The 14,439-nt window shown below is 34.6% G+C and overlaps 1 protein-coding gene across 2 annotated transcripts in view; it reads right to left on the bottom strand.

Moving 5' to 3' along the window:
- Nucleotides 1-14,439, bottom strand: part of CNTLN (centlein) — a 391,924-nt gene that overhangs the window by 120,312 nt on the left and 257,173 nt on the right. For both annotated transcript variants that reach the window (XM_030920397.1, XM_030920398.1), the window contains exons 14-15: nucleotides 8,041-8,132; nucleotides 1,255-1,781 (exon numbers count right to left, since the gene is read on the bottom strand). In XM_030920397.1, the coding sequence (XP_030776257.1) occupies nucleotides 1,255-1,781; nucleotides 8,041-8,132 (619 nt within the window). The remainder of the gene's footprint in view (nucleotides 1-1,254; nucleotides 1,782-8,040; nucleotides 8,133-14,439) is intronic.

Genomic DNA, 14,439 nt, shown 5'->3' with positions numbered 1-14,439 from the left:
TTTAAGAAAGTAAATTTCTAATTTTTCCTAAATTAGAAAAATGTAATTTTAGTAGTCATGTGGTCCTCAGTTTATAAGTAAGCCATAAAAGAATGGCTACTCCAGAGACAGAGTAGCCCCGAGGGGTGCTGGTTGCCCATTTTTATGGTTATTTCTTGATGATATGCTAAACTAGGGGTGTATTATTCATGCCTCCCCTTTTTAGACCATATAGGGTAACTTGGTGATGTCACCATGGTATTTGTAAACTGTCATGGCACTGGTGTGAGTGTAGTAGTGAAGACAACCAGAGATCACTCTTGTGGCCGCCTTGGTTTTGGTGGGTTTTGGCAGACTCCTCTACCACAACCTGTTTTATCAGCAAGGTCTTTAAGACCTATGTTTTGTACTGACCTATGTCATCCTGTGACTTAGAATGTCTTAACCATCTGGAAATGCAGTCTGGTAGGTTTCAGCCTTATTTTACCCAGCTCCTATTTAAGATGGAGTTGCTCTGGTTCACACGCCTCTGACAGTTTCACTGATGTGTTTCAAGTGCATATATGAATGTATAGCCAGGGATAAGAGAAAGAAGCATTATAGATTTTTAGTATCCTCCTATTGCTGTTCACTAGGGGTACATATCTTAAGACTAGGAATCTGTAGAGCTATAACTTTAAAGAACTAATTTTTAACCAACTTTCAATTAAAGTTAGTACAATGACTTTGCATAATACATACATAAAATAATTAGTGAAGATGGTTCTTAATTTAAAGGATGTTAAACAGCTTGTAGACATCTGGTAACAAGCTGAAATGGGTCATTCAAAATTTATCTAACTAAATTAAGGGGGAAAATTGTTTCTCCTCCCAGGTTGGCATGTCACAAGATAACTAAACCGACTTAGTAGGCTTGCCTGGGAATCCTTAGCTGTCAGTGGTGAATATGCAAAGGGCCAGCAAATTAAATCAACCTGCCAAACTGTCAATTTCAAGCCTCATGACTGCATGAAAATAGCATCACTGGAAGAAATCAAGCATTGCCTTCTTTTGGGTTTCCTGGCACCTATTCAAATACTCATGCAGTTGTGGCTAATTTTGCATGCAAATTTCAGTCAATAAGCTCAGAACAAGACCTCCCAAGATATTTCAAAGGATCTGACAGTATTTTTTCTGAATACCAAATCGACAGTAGTTGAAATTCAATCTCCATTTGCTAGTGCTTTACATATGCACAGTGTCCCCACCACAGAGCTAAGTTAATGAGAGCCTTACCTGCTTTCACTCACATCCTCCCAGCCGTCCTTGCTGAGGTTCTCAAACACATTGCTCATAACCTTGATGGAGTGATTGAGAACAGTGTGGTAACGACCCACAGAGCAATTTTTCTTGGCAGCTTTAAATTTAACCTTGGTCATAGTTGTCTTACAATCATATCGTCCAGATCTCACTTCCGTGGTAGCCATCTCAGATTTAGCTTTGTCTGCTGATTTCTCCATTGGGTTGATCAGCTCTTCATTTTCATTTCTCAATGCATTAGCTTCTGCCACTTGTCTCCTTAGGAAAGTGACTTCTCTCTCCAGCTCGCTGATTTTTACTTGAAGCTCAGTATTTTCTTTTTCTACACCTTTATTCCCCTTTATTATCTGTTCTAGCTCTTTTTCTCTGGTCTCGGTATCTTCTTGTTGCTGTTTTAAGAGGGATTTCAGAAAATCATTTTCTTTCATTAATTTTTTATTCCCTTCTTTTAATTTTCTCGACCTTTTCTCAAAAGATTTCAGCCGATTTTCCAACTCAATGACCTAAAGAGAAGAGTTTATTCTTTCAAGAATCCAAAACCATAATCTACTATACTTTATTATCATTTCTAACTTATGAAATAAAAATTACATTTAGCACAAGGACAAAACAAATCTAAAGTACTTAATTTCTAGATAATTCTAAGGCGGTTTAGATGAATACATTCAAAAATGCAATAATATATCTGTTGAATAAAGGACAGATGGTAAAAGAAGGTAAAATTCTACACAGTGACAGAACTAAGTATGCTAATAAACTGCAGTGTCTTCTGAGATCATAAGTGCCTTGGCTATATATTCTATTCATTATTCTATTGTGGAAAAAATATTACAGAGAAAAATAACATACACAAAAAGTCTAAAAGTAGACACATAAACTGTATTAATAAATAAACTTTTTTCAATATTCAACAATCATATGAAAAAGGAATGACAATACAAAGTAATTTACTGAGGCTGCTTTTTTCCTAAATTAGAAAAATTTAATTTTAGTAGTCATGTGGTCCTCAGTTTATGTGATAAAGGAACAGTTTACCAAAATAATAAAGTCTAGCAATTTTAAATTACAATGATTTCAAGATTGCATATATATTAAAATCTTACCATTTATTTCAATAAACAATGCTTGTGTTGTAGGACATAGCAATGGTAACACACACTTCCTAATCTTAAGAAATTTCAAAATCATTTGGAAAGACAGACATTTGCATAAATAAACCTAATAAAGGATATAATCTAAGTGTCATAAGTCTGGGCAATTAATTCCAATTCATAAGTTCAAATATTTCATGGAGGAGTTGACTTACATTTAGATCTTATTAATAATAAGCATTATTGTTTGTAAACTACATTCTACTATTTACAAAATAGTTTCAAAAACACGATCAACATGATCTCTTCTGGCCATCTCAAAACATGAGGTATGTGGAACTAACAATTATCTTTCCAGACAGGAAAAAGAGGCTCTGCAAACTTAAATTTCACAGAGGTAAACCTTTCTGAGATTGACCTGGGATCCAAATTCAGGATTTTGTGCCCCTCCCACTATTCAACAAGGCATATGAGAAGAAGAATTACTCAGATATGTATGAAAAATGAACAAAGATTTGGACTCAAGAAAAAACTGGAGACAAGCAAAACAATCTAAATGACTGAAAAGGTATATGAAGTCTTTTTACTTTTAAAACAAAACTCTTCAAAGAAACATGTTTGATACACTGACAACTCCAATGGTCTGAATACTTTTGTCCCTCACAAAATTCATTATGTTGAAACCTGATCACTAGTGTGATGGCATGATGAGGTGGGGCCTTTGGAAGGTGATTGGATCATGAGGGTGGGGCCCTCATGAATGGGATTAGTGCTATTAAAAGAGACCTCAAGGTGAGGACACAGCAAGAAGGCACCATCTATGAACCAGAGAGAGAGTCCTTACAAGACACTGAATCTTGGATCTTGGACAGTTGGATCTTGGACAACAAGTTTCTATTGTTTATAATCCTCTCAGTTTTAGTATTTTTTATAGCCGACTGAAGGGACTAAGACAATAACCAATGATTCAAAATAATAATATTCCAGAAATATACAAGATAAAACATACGTATTCTTAACACTTTCCAGTTTACGAAACTTTACTTATAATAGTGAAGATGTAAATTGTTTCCTAAACATGAGTTTCAGTCATGTCTGATTTACACATCCTTCTACATTATCTTTTTTTTTTAACGTTCAACCCCTTTCATTTAAATCAACATTAATTTACTAAGTGACTATACTATCCTGGGGCATGGGTATTTCTCAACACAGTATGAAGAATCTCACCTAATTTCAATCACTTCTACTCCATGGTATGATATATTAACCTACTATTGGACATATGTTCTTAAAGGACCTACTTACGACCTGGAATAAAGGTATCTGAAAAATTTTGTCTCAAACTATTGTAGACTTCTGCCTATTTCTGTGAAAGAGATTGTATTGTTCCTTCTCAATGTAAACACTTTATTGAGGAGCTGATTAATGTGATAAAAAATACAGTGTTCAAGAAAAAAATCTATGCCAGAATCCTTTTTACTTTTTCCAAATCACTCTACCTCTAAATTTTATTGAAGGATTTTTAATCACTGCCCAAATCAGTATACTTTTCATAAATATATTTTAAAATACTTTTGCATATTAGATTCCAAAGGGGAGTGAGTAAAATATACTCTATTTTTTAAATACATATTTGATGCAAGTAAACAATTACACTTTCTTTGAGTCAAGATCTCACTATATTGCCCAGGCTGGAGTGCAGTATTTTTTATAGCCGACTGATTCACTTCAGCCTTGACCTCCTGGGCTCAAGTGATCCTCCCACTTTAGCCTCCAAAGGAGCTGGAACCAGAGGCATGTACCATCACACCTGGCTAACTTTTTATTTTTTGTAGAGATGGGGTCTCATTGTGTTGCCTTGACTGGTCCACACTTTTTTTTAAAAAGTGACTTTGGTGATACAAAAATATTAATAAGAAGCAGTGTGTTTTAGGGGAAATAGAATTTTGAATCAGGTCTATATCTCACTTCCAACTCTACTTGCTTTAGCTGGTGAAATATTAAAGGTATTTTACCTTTAGTTTCCTCATCTGTGAAATGAGGATAGTAATACCTATATCTTACAGTTTTGTTGGGAGTATTAAATGTGATCATAAACCATAATTCCTGACAGACAGTAAGTAGTAAACAATTTACTATCATTATCATTATTACTGTTTCTATTATCATTCACCTTAACATCTACCTAATAAAACTGCTGTAACTAAAATATAATTACTTGTGATGAATATTCTGAATTAGCCATTAAATCAGCTGTATATTTCAATTCAATTAAAATATGTTACAAATAAATATAACAAATAAACATCTTAAATTTGAGATTCCAATTCTGGAAATTAGCATTTTTTTTCTTCTAACTAAAATCTACTTAAGTTTGGGGACAACTCATTAAAATTTTACATACGTTGGGGCTCAGAATACAACACACCAAAATATGCCACTTTGGCTTGCCAAGCACCTTGAATTGAAGGTCACTGGAAGTGCCTCAGAAGCAAGATCTCCTGCCCTCCTGTCACCCGCCCCATTTTCTCCCATAAAGTAAGTCACATCAAACATAATTCCTCTTCCCTAAGGCAGGTCATACAAACTAGAACTCCTCTCCCCAAAAGCAAGCTGTAAAACCAAGAAAGGTAACTTTCTCCCTTCTCAGTTCTCCCTTGAAGACTTTCATTCCAGACGGGTCCTGTCCCATACCTGGGAAGGAAGGAAGTCTACACAGAGGGCAAGAAGAATCTGAGCAGACAGGCCTTGCTTGGTTTGCCCCTCCTTAGCCTATTACCATAGACATACCCTTTTGTATAGATACATTTCTACATGGCTATCCTTTCTTTATCGAACCTAAGCATATAAATAGACAGTTTTCTCTGGGTCTTTGTTTTTGAAGCCTCCGGTGGCACATAAAACTTTGATTAAATAAATGTTATGTATTTCTCGTGTTAAACTGCCTTTTATTATAGGAGTGTCAACTGTGGCCCTTATGATAGATGAGGAAAGATGCCACAACTTTCCACCTCTATACACATACCAATTGAAGATGTCTGTGGTTTTAAGGTCTGTTAACTGCCTAACGTGAATGTATGTTTAATCATGAGAACTGGTCAAAATTATTTAAGTTTAAAATGGAGGACAAATAACAAAACAGAGACACTACTTCTAAACATTTTGAAAAGGGAAAATCCATAGCACTTATTAAAGTGTTATTCAAGGTATACTCAAAAATTGTTAAACTGATTTTAATCCTTCAAAAACAGAAAAGTAAATTTTAATACATATTTGAGAATGAAAGTCTGGGGAACTGTTAAAAGTATTCAATTTGTGGATTATAATTCAGCTCAAGCCCACGTTTTCTTATAATATTGAACATTTAAAATAATATACCAAATAGATGGCTCTTTTCAGGCCAGGTGTGGTGGCTCATGCCTGTAATCCCAGCACTTTGGGAGGCTGAGACAGGTGGATTACTTGAACCCAGGAGTTCAAGACCAGCCTGGCCAACATGGTGAAACCACACCTCTACAAAAAACACAAAAATTAGCCAGGCATGGTGGCACACGCCTGCAGTCCCAGTTACCTGGGAGACTGAGGCACGAGAATTGCTTGAACCTGGGTGGCGGAGGTTGCAGTGAGCCAGCACTGCCCACTGCACTCCATCCTGGGCGACAGAGCAAGACTCTGTCTCAAAAAAAAAAAAAAGGCTCTTTCCAAAACTGAAATAAAATACCTGACATTATGAAGCTATGAAGAGTGTAGTTTGCTAGGTTTGCCATAACAAAGTATAACAGAGTAGGTGACTTAAACAACAGAAATTTATTTTCTCACATTCCTGGAGTCTAGAAGTCCAAGATCAAGGTGTCAGCAGGGTTGGTTTCTTCTGAGGCCTTTCTCCTTGGCTTGTAAATGGCTATCTTTTCCCTGTGTCTTCACATGGACTTCCCTCTGTATTTGTCTGTATTCTAATTTCCTTTTTTTAAATAAAGACACCAGTCATGTTGAATTAGGGCTGACCCTAATAGCCTTATTTTAACTTAATTACCTCTTTAAGGACCCTATCTCCAAATGAATGTAAACACTCTGAGATAATACAGCTTAGGACTCTTAATATATATAAATGTGGGGGGTAGAACACAATTCTGCCAATAACAATGTGAAATGTTAATATATTATTTTTAAAATAATCTGCTCATATGTTTCATTTCTACTGTATATAAATATTGTTTTCATCTTATTACTGTTTTTTAAATTTATTTTGAGTGAGTTTCATATATAACCTTTTAAAATAATGAAACTCAAACATGAGGAATTAACTTGTGATTGATAAAACTACATTAGGTAAATATAAAAAATAGTATACTAATGAAAATAATTTATGTTGGTTGTTCAGGTCTTAAAATGGATGTCTGGATCTACTATTGTAGTATTCATTTATGGCCGATGGAATGAAATAATGGCTTTCTTTAGGGTTTCTACCCTAAGGCAAGAAAAAGTAGCATAGTATTATATATCCATAGATACAAAAATCATATAAAACCTGGCAAATAAAAATATTATTCTGAAAAAAAGATGATAAGCTAGTGTGAACTGTATGACATCCTAGCTGGTAGTGCATAGATTAATTCAATTAATCATTTTACCTAAAGACAAATGAATGTAAGCATTTCTAGTTCTCTGTGTTACTATGTTAACTTGATATGTGTCATTCAGTAACAATGAGATGACAGCCTTTGTGACCTGACAAGTTGTTAGAAGTATGAACAATCACATCATCTGCTGTAAATCACTAGATTTCCTACAAGTCAATTCAGAGATGTAACAAAATATAAGCAACTATGTTAATATTTTTGTTTATATATTTGTACATTTTCAGCGTTATCTAAGTATTAAGGTTTTGTAAAAAACTAAAATCGATCTAATGCAGCCAAATGACAAGCACTTACAAGAACAAACTATTTAAAGATTATTTTCTTTATAACAAAGTGTTAATAATTAGATCTACTTAACTGAACTTGATAACAATGTATTCATTTATAAAAATACAAATTAAGTATAAGATTATAAGAGTAAATGTTAGTATTTTAAAACGGTATTTTACTATTAATGATAGACATGTTATAACATGACTATAAGGTTTACATGGATGGTCTTACTAAAACATAAAAAGCTGTACTAAATTATATTGGTATAATTTTTTATCTAAAATGAGATGAGCCACGTACATTTTCATGTTTAACATTAAAACTATAAACATATTACCATTTTACTGAGGTAAAGCTATAACTATGCTCAGTATTTTAGTTCAAATATTACAAATCTCTATATTTGTGGAAGTATAGCACAGTCTTATTAAAATATATTTTAAACTTAAACTAAGTTATAACTAACAAGCACATAGAGTCTACATTTCTATAATTTCTATTTTTTTCATTTTCTCCATTTCACCTTTTGAAAATAATTTTAATCTACGTCAATGGAAGCACAAGCGTTTATACATTTATTTCACTAACATTGATTTTTTTTACACCATTTTGGCAAGCCAATGATTTTGAATTATGAATTTAAATTAAGGATTCACACAAGGTTTACATTCATAAGCCCTCGTTTTAAAATATAATCCTTTATGTTAAAATTCAGATTTAACTTGCTCAGCTCAATATCTTAAAGATTAGACTACCTTCTGTAATGTCTGCTCCAACATTTCTTTTCCATTCTTCTCTGGAGTACTCCTCTTGACCTCATCATCTTCACCAGATCTAAAGAGCTGTTCTGGTAGAGAATAAATAATATATTATGATACCACGTGTGCTGCTGAAATACTGTCCTGTCATTTTAAGCAAAAGGGTTCTATGGTTTTTCAATTGTGAATAATCTAGGGTATTTTCTTGTCAAGTATTTTGACCAGTAACTAAACAATGACCCTTTTCAAGATTTTTAGTCACACAATTAAGTATCTTTTTAGTGTCACTTTTTTTTTTTTTTTTTTTTGCAGTGTAAGATTTTTCAAAAGTACAATAGATCTTCAGGTTAACAATGCTACACTTTTATTCCTATTTTCATTCTTTTGTAGACTATTCCCCCTTTGCCTTAAAAGCAGAATTCATTGCCTTTTTATCTACACAGTCACTACTAGTTTTGTTCTCTGGATCTTGTTCCCTGCCAGGAGGATCACAGTGATTGCTGAACAAAGCAAACAGTAACAGAATTAGGGTGGACTGAAATCGTAACACCCCCTACCACAACCTTTTTTTCAAGTGAAAGATCATGCACTGGGCAAGGTAAACCATACAAATAACTCTTCTAGAAATACTGTGACTTCATAACAAATAGAAAGCTAGGTATATGGGTGAGGTTATAGCTACAAATCATTCCTACACTAGCTATACATTTGACTACCAAAACCTTCTCAACCAAGCCAAAACCTACAAGTAACTTAACAACCTTAAAGAAAAAATGAAATAATAAAACTTCAGTTAATACTAAAACCAAAATATATCAAATCCTATAAATAACTTTTTTCTTATCAGATAAATTACTATGACAAATTTTACTAACATTTTCTTAGTGAATTACTTTTGGAATATAACATTTCTTAAGGAATAAAAGGGGGACAAAAAAGAATATATAAAACTAAAAGGATATATATCTGTGTTAGCCTGAGATGATTTTGCTTTAAAGTATGCTTGGCTGCTGTAGGTCAGTGTAAAATTTTGATTTCTCAACAAAGGAAAAAGAAAACAATATTATTCTCTGTAGAGTAGAAATCCTCCTGGTATAAACAGTGACTAACAAGTTTGTTAGAGTGAATTAGGCATTTCTTTTGTCTTTGAAAAATGACATACCCAATTAAAACTTCTGTACTTATGAAATAAATAGAACACTATCCTAAGGATAATAAAAACTAGGATAGGTAGAATTTGTCACCTGGGGAATAAGTACCTTCACCTTGATAATAATCTATCAGTTCCCAAGTTTCTTCTTCTAGTCCCCTAACACCATGGTGCTGAATTCATTTACAACAATCTTTCAGCAATATAGAAATAATATGCAAATACAATTCATCCTTTCTAGTCATTTAAATATCTGGTATATTTCTGAGTGAAATATTTAATCTTAAAAATAATAGTTCTATATTCAAACAGCATGGGATGCCAACAATAGCTAAATACTTCCAATAAAATAAATGATGAAGACTGATTTAAAAATGAATTTGTCTGCTGCTTATTTGCTCCTGGATGTGTGCAAGGTCCACTGGTGGATTGTCTAACCATGTTCACCTGTACTTATCTGCTGAAGTTTGTTTCTCCCCTTCACAGGTTTATATAGAACGCTCAAGAAGCTAAGCTCATGCCATGGAAAGAAATGAGGATCCAATTTTCTGGCCCTTGATTCTCTTTCTCTTCCAGGATCTCAGGATTTGGAAAATAAACCAAGAACACCTAGTTAGAAATACACACTCCTATTTCTTTCCTATGGTAGACATGTGAGCATATGCTTCACTTTACTGGAGATTTAATTTCAATATTTTAGTTTTAAATGCTTTACTTTTACTAGTATAAACATTCATTCTAATTTATATTCTTCAGGAGTTTCTTCTCTCCATTTTTTCTTTTTTGCATTAACTTTTAATTTTGCTTATTCATAGTTATTTAAGCTTATTATATTCTATTTTCTACATTTATTCTTTTAATCCTCTTGGCTTAAATAATATAAAGTTTTCTGCAATCTTTTACTTTGTATTCTTCTTTTAGATTCTTTCTTTTAACAAATGATTTTAAAAATCTATTATCATTGTATTTCACTTTTAGGAAAAGAAAATGAGAATCATAGTGGATAAGTTTTACTTCAGAAGGTACTTGTGATACAATAAGAAACATATACAGTCGTTCCTGTTGCAGGGACCTTCCTGGGATACCTAAATCCAACCATGCTCGTGTCCCTGATGTAGCATTTGCATATAACCTATGCACATCCTCCTGTATACTTTAAATAATCTCTATATTACTTAGAATAACTAATACAAAGTAAACGCCACATAAATATTGTTATACCATATTGTTTAGGGAATAACAAGATAAGTCTATACATGTTCAATACAGATACAATTTTTTTTCAAATATTTTAGATCTGCAGTTGGCTGAATCCAGGGATGTGGAACCCATGAATACAGAGGGCACACTGTATTTGGATTTTGTCCCCAATTCCTGAAACATAGTTTCAAAAACCTTTGAAATTTCTTGAGTAATAGGAGCATCCTTTGTTATTACAAGCAAAGCATAACAAGCTCCTTTCAACCATATCAGAGTTTATGCTTAATAAGATGATTCCTGGTGAGCCCCTAGATAGGTTCAAGATGAGGACCGGCTGCAAGAGGAGGCAACCGTGTGATTAGATGGTTTTAACATCCAGCCCCACCACCAGGTCTCTGCAGAGGGAAGAGGAAATGGAGATTGAATTGAATCACCAACGGCCAATGATTGAATCAATGATGGCTACTTAATGGAAGCTCCATAAAAAACTCTATGGAGTTTGGAGAAATTCCAAGTTGGTAAACACATTGAGGTGCTGAAGGTGGCATGCTCAGAAAGGACATGAAAGCTTCCTGTTCCTTCCTCCATACCATGAACTATGCAACTCTTCTATTTGGCTGTTTCTGAATAGTATCCTTTATAATAAACAAGCAATAGTAAATGGAAAACTTTTCTGAGCCATTCTAGCAAACTAACAAATCTGAGGAAGGACTCCTGGGAACCCCCAATTTAAACTCGGTTGGTCAGAAATACAGGTGGAAACCTGGGACTTGTGATTGGGATCTAAAATGGGGGCAGTCTTGTGGGACAGTCCTTAATCTGTAGGGTCTGCACTAATTCTAAGTAGTTACAACTGAACTGAATTGCCCAACTGGAGTTTGGAGAAGCAAAGAATTGGTTGTTGGGTGGAAGAAAAAACCTATATAATTGGTGTCAGAAGTATTGTGAGTAAAAATAACTCTAAACACTGTTTCAGATAAGTGAATTAGGGATAAATAGGCAATAATCAGCAAGACCTGCCATGAAAAAGTTTTTGGTTTTTGTGTTAATTAAAAATCATTGCCTTAGGCAAGATAAAGTCAGATAAACCAACTATAATTAGAACCCATCTCCTCTGGAAGTAACCATAAGCCAGTGAAAACTCAACTCCCATTTCTGATGAATGAAATGGCAAGAAATAAATCCTGTTTCTGATGAGTAGGAGAGAATTTCATTTATTTGATATGACTGTTATACTTGGCACCTCTTTCTGGAGACCAAGACCATCTCCTTTGAGTTTACCTGGGCAGGAGGCCTGGGAAGAATCTATTCAATCGGTAAAAGTTCAAAGACAAGTAGTCCATTTTTGTTATCAGCCACAAATATTCTAAAAAGGAAGTTACCAGGACAATGTAAGTATCTTTTTCTAGGACGAGAGGTAGGAAAACAGAGGAATAAGTAGGTTTTGTGTTTTTTTTTTTCCATTTTATTTACTGTAACTTACACCCAATAAATAGGCTTCCTTGCCTTAAAAATAAAATGTCTTTAAGCTGGGGACTTGCTGGACTCGATCCTATTAGCTCACTGGATGAATCAGGGGAATTTGAACATGCTGTCTTTAATTCCTCTAGCTAGCTTGAAAGCCATGTGTAACACCCCCTTTTTATTTTATGCTATTCCTTAAGCCCATACTTTTAAAATATTTTAGACTGTTTATTTTCTACTTCCAAGTGCTTCATATTTTAATTTCTTTATATTTAAATGAATTAGTTTTGTGAAGTTTAACACTGTAATTGTGTTTCTGATTTCATATAAATTTCATGTTACAGGCTGGGCATGGTGGCTCACGCCTGTAATCCCAGCACTTTGGGAGGCCAAGGCAGGTGGATCATGAGGTCAGGAGATCGAGATCATCCTGGTTAACATGGTGAAACCCCGTCTCTACCAAAAATACAGAAGAATTAGGCGGGCGTGGTGGTGGTCGCCTGTAGTCCCAGCTACTCAGGAGGCTGAGGCAGGAGAATGGTGTGAACCTGGGAGGCGGAGCTTGCAGTGGCCTGAGATCACCCCACAGCCCTCCAGCATGGGCGACAGAGCAAGTCTCCATCCCCCCACCCAAAAAAAGAAAGAAAATTTCATGTTACGAATTACTTCTTGCAATTAACTTTTGTTTCAATTTACTTTAATATTTCTCTATATTCTTAATATTCCTTTGGCTTTTTTTAAAAATAATTTTTTAATTTTAAAATTCCCATTTTTTTTAAAGACAGGGTCCTGCTGTATCACCCAGGCTGGAGTGCAGCGGCACGATCTCGGATCACTGTAACCTCCACCTCCAGGGCTCAAGTGATCCTCCATCCTCAGCGTCCCAAGTAGCTGGGGGTACAGGTGTGTACCACCACACCCAACTTTTTTTTTTTTTTCAGTAGAGACAGGGTTGCCCAGGCTGGTCTCAAATTCCTGGATTCAAACAATTCACCTGCCTCAACCTCTGAAAATCTTGGGATTACATTGTGAGCACTAGTGCCATGTTGGTAACAACTACAAAGAAGCATGACTTTAAGCATAACAGAAGCAACCAAAAACTGTATAAATCATTTATATAGATATATTTGTGTGTGTATATACATATACATACAATGCATATGTTTTATATATTATATATACATATATTTACATATGTTGAGGGTACAAAAAAAGAGAACAGAAAAAGGCTTCATATAGGAGGTGACACCCCAGTTCTATTGTTAAAAATGAGGAGGTCTTTTCTACATGGAACCGACAAGAAAGGAATACAGTACTGTGCACACTGGTCCAGAGGTATTAAATGCTAAAGCACTTTGGGGTTTTATTTTGCTGATTTTTCAGTTCCAGGGAGGAAAAAATAATGCTAAACATATGAAAGATAAGGCTAATGAGGTAGGCAGGGGCTAGTTTTCAGTGGAATAAAGGAATTTGGGCTTTATTTTGTTATTAGCAGGAAGTCACTAAATAAGAGAATAATATAAGGTCAGAAATATTAACATAACAAGAGTAGGGCTGGAAGGAATGCCCTTATGCTAGATTGGATAGCAATTATAAGTAGCATAAAATGAAACTGCAGTTTGACCTTCCTTTCTTTCTAAAATATACTGCATGGGTTTAGGACAATTTTTGTTATTCTCCTTAAATGTTTAGGTACTCAGTATATGCTCAATAGATTAATGACTGTGCATTAAATTATGGTCACAAAGAATTAGTTAATATTAATCATTCCAAGAAGTAAATATTTCAACATTTTTATTGCTGTTGAAAAGTTTTTGGCTTTATTGGAGAAAACCTGAATATGCCTAAAAGGTTTTCCCTTTTGTTCCCAATATGTTCCCTTCATTTGGCTCTAAGTTAAAGTAGGATGACCATTTCTAAAGGCTTGATTTTTTGGTCATGTTCTTTTTGGTATGTATCCAACACAATCTGTTCTCAATAGTAAGTACATTTGAGTTACTTGCCAGAAATCTGGAACTTAAATTCTATGCTGCCCAGCTATTATGGAAGTCTGTACTTTTTTAAATAAACATTTAATAAAGACAATCTGAAATTTGCAGTCCATTTACTACATTCTAGATGCTTTATTTCTGGACTGGGTCAGACTACCTAGAAAACCATATGCTCACAACATATACTAACAGCTCCAGCATACTTTGCTCACTGGCTTATGATTTTATATCATACTATGGTAGATTATTACTCAGCAAATGCTTACTTCTTTCATGGATACCTTCATGGATAGAGTACAGATCCCTGCTCCATTAATGTTGAGTTTGGCCATGTGATTTGCTTGGACTAGGGAAACATGGGTATAAATGACAGCATACTTGTTATGAGCCTAGAACTTAAGAAACTGTATGCTTCTGATCACCCCTTGGAAATTTCCAACATCCGCCTTGAAAAGAACATGTTCAGGCTGTCACTGCCCCTTCAGCCTGGAACTGGGATTAAGAAATAATGGAGCAGACCTAAATCCAATATTGCCTCAAGGTGAAGCACTCCAGCCAACCAACAGACCTGTAGCCTGCAGCACAGTTATC

The sequence above is a fragment of the Rhinopithecus roxellana genome, chromosome 16 (genome assembly GCF_007565055.1).
Source record: "Rhinopithecus roxellana isolate Shanxi Qingling chromosome 16, ASM756505v1, whole genome shotgun sequence".
Classification (NCBI taxonomy): domain Eukaryota; kingdom Metazoa; phylum Chordata; class Mammalia; order Primates; family Cercopithecidae; genus Rhinopithecus; species Rhinopithecus roxellana.
The sequence above is the reverse complement of the archived record's forward strand: the minus strand, read 5'-3'. Positions and strand labels throughout refer to the sequence as shown.